At 38.8% G+C, this 6914-nt stretch overlaps 1 protein-coding gene across 1 annotated transcript in view; it reads right to left on the bottom strand.

Moving 5' to 3' along the window:
* The window catches only part of ifnlr1 (interferon lambda receptor 1), an 8281-nt gene extending 5043 nt beyond the window's left edge, over positions 1–3238 (bottom strand). Inside the window, exons 1-2 of the mRNA XM_032517445.1 lie at positions 2925–3238; positions 1721–1847 (exon numbers count right to left, since the gene is read on the bottom strand). Of these exons, the coding sequence (XP_032373336.1) occupies positions 1721–1847; positions 2925–2967 (170 nt within the window). The 5' untranslated portion in view covers positions 2968–3238. The remainder of the gene's footprint in view (positions 1–1720; positions 1848–2924) is intronic.
* Positions 3239–6914: the final 3676 nt, after the last annotated feature.

Raw genomic sequence — 6914 nt, forward strand, 5'->3', positions numbered from 1 at the left:
TAAAAATCTCTTTTGCAAGGGAGACCTGGCCAAGATAGGCAATTATATTATTGGAGCACAGTTTCTTTTTGAAGGAGAAAAATTACAGCATTTTGTAACCAGAAACCGACATTGAACGAGCAGTTAAACCAGTCTTCGTCTGCAACTGATCTGATGCTGGAAGGTTCTCCAGGTATTCCATTCCATTTCTACCCTGGTTGAAAAGCAAGAAATTCCTGCGGTAGTGTGGTATACCGCAACCCTCTTACGAGAGTAGTGTGAATTAGAACAAGACTGGGTGCCTTGAGTGACGATAGCAAAGTTGATGTAAAGTGAGTTAAAAGTTCAGTTCAATTTTATTTATAGTATCAATTCATAACAAGAGTTATCTCAAGACACTATACAGATAGACCCACTCCAGATTTACAAGGACCCAACAGTTCTAGTAGTTTCCTCCAGATCAACAACAGTGCGACAGTGGGAGGAAAAACTTCCTTTTAGGCAGAAACCTCGGTCAGACCAGGCTCTTGGTAGGCGGTGTCTGACGGGCCAGTTGGGTTAGAATGAAGAGTGCAATAACAAAATAGAAAAAATGAGTATTTTGTAGCAGTTCTTTGTAGTAGTTCATGGCATAGCAGGACGCTGTTGCGGCATTACAAGGCACAGCAGGACGTAGCAGGACGTAGCAGGGCACTGCAGTGTAGCATTTGAACATGGCATCACAGAACATGGAGCGGGACCAAGGCGACAGCTGCTACCCTTATTTTGGAGCCTCTCTGATCCAAGGGAAAAGTGAACAATAAAACAACAAGCTAGAGCTTCTCAACACACTGTGGCTTTATCTGTTGTCAATACTGTGTAAAGTGAATGGCGTTATCCCAGAAAAAACATTGGCTTAAACCTTAGTCTACAACATATGTTGCAGTTCAAGTGCAGCCCGTCTAGCAGCTGAGCAGGCAGTTGGGGTCCTGTGGGAGGGGTCCTTAGTGACTGACTGAGCCCTGGTCCGGCAGCGTCTGCAAGCAGCGTCCTAGATGGAAGGAAGTGCTGTCCCGATGATTTTCTCTGCTGTCCTCACCACTCTCTCTACACGTTTCCAGTCTGAGTCGGTGCAGGCCCCAGACCATACAGAGATGCAGCTGGTCAGTATGCTCTCTATTGTCCCTCTGTAGAAAGAGGTGAGGATGGAAGGGGGGCGGTTTGCTCTTCTCATCCAACACAGGAAGTGCAGACGCTGCTGTGCTCTCTTCACCAGAGCAGAGATGTGGAGGGACCAGGTCAAAGTGTCTGGGATCTGCACCCCTAGGAATTTGATGCTGCTGACCTGCTCCACAGCGGCGTTGTTTATAAGGAGGGGGATGTGACTCGGCTTATTTCAGGGTCATCAGGGTGAAGAGCAGTGGGCTCAGTACGCAGCCCTGGGGGGAACCGGTGCTGAGGGAGATGACGCTGGAGGTGTTTTGTCACTATAATCACTAGAATGACAAAAATGGTACTAAACAGACCATGTGGTGGCCAAAGTTACATTCTTAATTTGTTAGCGGTCTACAAAATGCTCATTTTACAGAGCCTCGACATGGACACTGACACAATGAGCTAGTGTTTACCCAGCAAACACATTTTTCCTGCTTTGACCCTCCTCTCTATATGGAGCTTTACATGGAGTCTCAAAGGTGCAAAAGGGCAATAGAAGTGAAGGTGTAGTAATAAATCATCACTCATTCTTCATCCTAGGTCTTACCTCCAGTAATGGATGCTATAGAGGACCTCTTCCCCAGGGGATGCATGCTTCACAGGGTCCCACTGGAGTATGTTGTAAAAGTTCCTGGAGACAAAACGCACTTTGCCATTGCCAGATGAAAGATAAACTGTGGGGAAAAAAGGGAACAAGAGCAAAGTCTATGTGAGGTGGATATTAATGTTTTGGGCTTCTACTCATTCAGCCTAGTTCATTTTCATAATCATCTTTATAATTTATAAATCCAAATCCTAAAGAAATGTTATTTGATATAGTAACCTACATTTGCACTATTTATAATTTAAAGATGTTATACTTTTGTGCTAAATTGCAACTAAGTAGGGGCAACATTCTCTACTATACTACTACTGTACTATTACTACTACTACTACTGTACAGCCGCAGACAACCTTCACACTTGGATTACATCTAGCTTTTGTCTGTGTTTCAGCCCAAATTTTTAATGGCAGCACATACTGTAAACAACAATTAAACCCCAGCATCCTCAGCCGGTGCTGCTCCCACATAAATAAAGACCTTTTTTTACAGTAGAGCTGCAAAGGCCTCAGTTATACTGCATGGGAGGAAAATTATGTAAGATGGACTTTGTTTTTGCTGGTAGCTGAAACTAAAGACTGCTCTTTGTTTTTTGATACAAGGAAGTAACTGCCTGCTCTCGTGCTGGCATACAGTAATGTGATGCAAAACACCATCCTATATTTTATTGCTCGAGTTATTCACACATAGACAACATTTTATTTATGAAAGGCCATATACTGTATGCAGTGCTAGTGGTATACGTACCAAATCAGGGCTTTTTGCAGTTGTAATGTTATAGCCCATGTAGTTTATAGAAGATGTTAAATAGACAGTTGAAAATGACACACACAGTAGTTTATTTACAATTAGCATTTATATAAGCTGTACAATGATATATTCATTATTCAGCAGCCAAGCTTTAAAATGAAATCACATTTTCCATCGATCACTACCATTTAAAGCAACCAGGGTCCTCATTGTGTTCTTGGACTCTCATTCATTTCAAATCGCAGAGAATCACTTGCAAATACATTAGGCTTTACTGCATTGTTATTGTTCTCCTAATAGGACTATTTTTTTTAAAAACATGAACCATTACATATTTGATTGCCTGTAATCAACATCTGTAAAGCAAAACATAAATCTATATTAGCGCCACTGTACTCACCATAGCAGGACAGAAAGAAGATGCTGACGCCCATAGACCGCATCTTTATTATGGATGTGGGTCACAAAGAAAATACCAAAGTTCTACTCTGAAGCTGCCGCCGCAAAGTTGTGAGTTTTAAACCAAAAGCAGCATATGATACAAATGCACTTAAACTCCTTTTATCTCAAAATTTTCCAAAACAAATCAAGAGTCAATGTCAAAAGTGCTGTAAATATTAAAATAGGGTTTAAAAAAAATAGGGTTTCAAGGCATATTTCTGGCCTCCGCTTCGCAACCATCTCTAATGTGTTCTGGGAAAGGAGTGGCTTTTCTCAGGTGTGCAGGTGTACTTTGACTCATGTTATCACTGTGTTCCTGTTTTTCTGCTTAATGTTCCGCCCACTTGCATTCCATCTCCAGACTCTCTACTTTCATTTTTCTCCACCCCCCACTCCCCCCTCGTCAGATCGGGACAGAAAGTGAAAAAAACACACTCATACAAACATGGTGTCTGAGTTGTGTAATTCTGGTTGAAAAACCATTATGTACATAGAAACAATCGGATGTCGGCACAGAGACGTTTGGTAATGAACACACAGCTGAGTGAGTAAATGTATGAAGGCATGTCATTTATGTTCCTGTCGTACAATTACAATATTAGAGCAATGATTCAAAACAAGTTTGTTTATTCTTGATGTAAACCTTATATGCAGACTTATTATCCGTTTTTTCACGTATTATTAAGGGGCTTGTGTACACGTAAATAAAATTGAAGGCCCGTTTAATGGAAATCAGTTGTGTCATACAGGATCAGCTGTTATAGTAGTGCTGGTACTCCAACATGTACAATTTCTTAAAGTGCAAAGTTAATTTTCTTTTTTTAGTCAAATAGCGTTTTGAAGGTTTTTTTTTTTGGGAAACTTTGTCAATTCAGGGGCCTGTTAGAGAAGAATCATAAAATAACATCATAGCATGCTAGCTTACAGTTGCATCAGGGGAAATCATCAGGATAATCACACATACTGTATAAACACTTTGCTTTATGTAAAAATTGTTCCATTAGTGCATTTATAGCTCAGTAAGAACATGTCAAGTAAAATGTTATAGTGTCAAGCTGCTTGCACTTTATTGTTGATAAAATAATCCTAGTCATAGAAGTACGTAAAAGCCAACAGCTGAGAAGTAAGAACAAAAGAAAGCAGTACAGGATAGGATAGGTATGTTTCTATCAAAGCAACCAAGGCTTAAGGGGGAAACGGGTGGAATTTCCAATTATGAATGAATATAACAGGTGTGTCCATCAAAAGTGTCAGTGTTGACCCTTTTGACTGTTGTTCCAAACACTCAGAGGTCTGGCACTGGAACACCTACTGTGAATGGAATGCATAATTATACATGTTATTAGATACACCTGTGACAGGTGTGAACACCTCACACAGCGGTTTGGAAAGTTTATTGTGTTAACAGTGGATTTAAGTCTCGATGAAGTGACACATGATGTTTGAACTCTCTGTAATGACTAGTACTAGTACTAGCCCTACTAGGGTTGGGATGATATGCTTTTGTCCCTGTTCAATCCTTTTATGAAACATTGGTGACGATTTGTATTGCGGTTTTCCTATATTGTATTCTAGAAGTATTACGAATTGATAGTATTGAGAATTGTGATTTTCTTTTCCTTCTTGAACAAAAATAAAAGTTGAACGCACATCACAAGTCAGTCAGTCTAATATTTATTTAATTTGCAAAGAAATACATATGTATTTTCTGTTATTTCTCTGTTTTGCTGGAAACCAATATCATGTCGTTGCCGTCAGCTGTACCATTATAAGCAGAAAATATTTAGGTGAATTACAAAAATAAATTGATACATGGGAAAAAAATTAGATTTTAAAAATATCATTGCAAATACATATAGTGACATATACATACAATTTTTGATTATTTTTCACTCTAGAATTTACATAATTATACTACTTGGCCAAATGCACATGGAAAGCCAAACATTACACCCTTAAAATGTGCACCAAAGTAACAGTGCTTGTTTGGCTATTCAAAGACAAAGTAAAACACATATATACATGTCTAACTAATCTGTAGAGAAGACAAATATAGATTGTTGCTTAGAGAAATGTATGTTTTTATAGCGTCATGTCAAGTAAATGATGTTAGAATTAAAAGTATTACTCACTGCAACCAGGTTCACCCCTACTGTACGTAAATGATGAATTGGTTACACTAACTCTCCCATGAGTAAAAGAACTCATGCTTTACAAATATGTTGTGCCTGTATAGCCTTGGAGTTATAAGACCTCATCACTAATTGCTTGCTGTGGCAAAGCGCAAATCCACTTTTGAAAAACATATTCACAAAGATTACATTTTAGTAGAATTGGAGTCTGAACTCTGTTGCTGTTTTAAAATCACTATCAGCCTCTTAAATGCCCTACTTGCCCTTAGATAGTTGCTTTTTTAAAGACTTAAAAGTATAATACTTACATGTTTTGTTTTTCTTCATAACCCTCCCCGTTTTCATGCTTTGTTACAAATAGATAAACCATATGTCGTTAGGGGCTTATCATTCATACATACCGTGAAATTCTTTGGATTTTCCCAGTCTCTTCCATTCTCTATTGTATTGCCCGTTTTTCCATACAAGTCTGTACAAGAACTCCCCAAAAAATGAAAAATTCTCTCCACCGGCTTATTTCTCCTAAAACAAAGTAACTTCTCTGTGTGACTGCGTGTCTCTTAATATTTCTGAGTTGTGAGCAATAAAAAAAAAAAAAAGAAATTGATACTGGTGCTGTAAGTTCGGTGTTGAAACTTCATCTCCTAAAGTGTTTTTTAGGCAATTTGCTGTAAGTTGTAATTGCGGAGCTGCTATTCCAGTACTGAGATTTGAACCCCTATGAACACAAAATATGTGATTAATCTATTCTCAAACAGACTGACAGACTTTTAATGGATAAAGTTTTGGTTAAATGTGTCTCATAAAGACAGCCTGTAAAATGCAAAGCACAGATTGATTTGTTCCACCAAAGTAAATCTACTTGAACAAATGTCATTAAAATCCTTATTAATTTCAGTCTTTTCCTAATATTGCATGTACTGATCTTTTGTGTACACAAGCTGTCTATCATCAGCTGTTGTCTGTTTTCGGTGGGTTATGGTCAGTAACACCTTATTATAGGCAACAACATCCTGGCAGTGATTTGCTCCAATGGTAGATTTTAATTAGGCGGTTGTTTGACTACTCTCCTGTAACCGGTGTCATTACAATATGCCACCTGGCTGCAAAATAATAAAGGCTCTGCCTCACTTGTAAACCTTAAAAGATCACGTGCGCTTTGAATAGGACGTTTTGAACTGTTTTTGATAATGTGATGATCTTGGTCTTCAAGTGGCTAAACTGAGAACACAGTTGCTAAACAACAAAATTGGACACTGTGAGTCTGCTTTATAGTTGTTTGAAAACTAGTGAATTATGTTGTGTTTTCTGTATTTCAAAACTACGGCTGACTTATTAATCGCATTTTCAATAATATCGCGGTATGTTCAAATGCAATTTCCTAATTGCAAAGGCTGCGATTTGGTCACGTAACTCGCAAGAGCAACGCTATGTTGTACCTTTTACAGGCAAAACCCTTCAATGAAACAAAGCCTACTTTCTTCTTTTTTTGTTTATGTGTGCGCTAGAGTTCTTGGTTTTGTCTTGGCAACGCTGCCGAAAACAATCAATCTTTTAAATCGAAACAATTTTTGTTGAGTTTTGTTAGTGGCCATGATGTTGTGGCATCAGAGTTTGGGAAACGTTAGATTTTCCTGCTTGCTTCGTTAGTAAGCAAGCTGAAGATGAGCCCTGCCAGTCTCCCCTCTTGTTTCACATGCGCATGACATACATCACGACCAAACGTTAGCGATTGGGAATGGCAGATCCAGAGTGGCTCTGGGCAGATCCAATCAATTTAAACTTCAACAGAGTATCCACCTTCAAGTAAGTTGACA

This window comes from Etheostoma spectabile, chromosome 6 (assembly GCF_008692095.1).
Source record: "Etheostoma spectabile isolate EspeVRDwgs_2016 chromosome 6, UIUC_Espe_1.0, whole genome shotgun sequence".
Taxonomy (NCBI): Eukaryota; Metazoa; Chordata; class Actinopteri; order Perciformes; family Percidae; genus Etheostoma; species Etheostoma spectabile.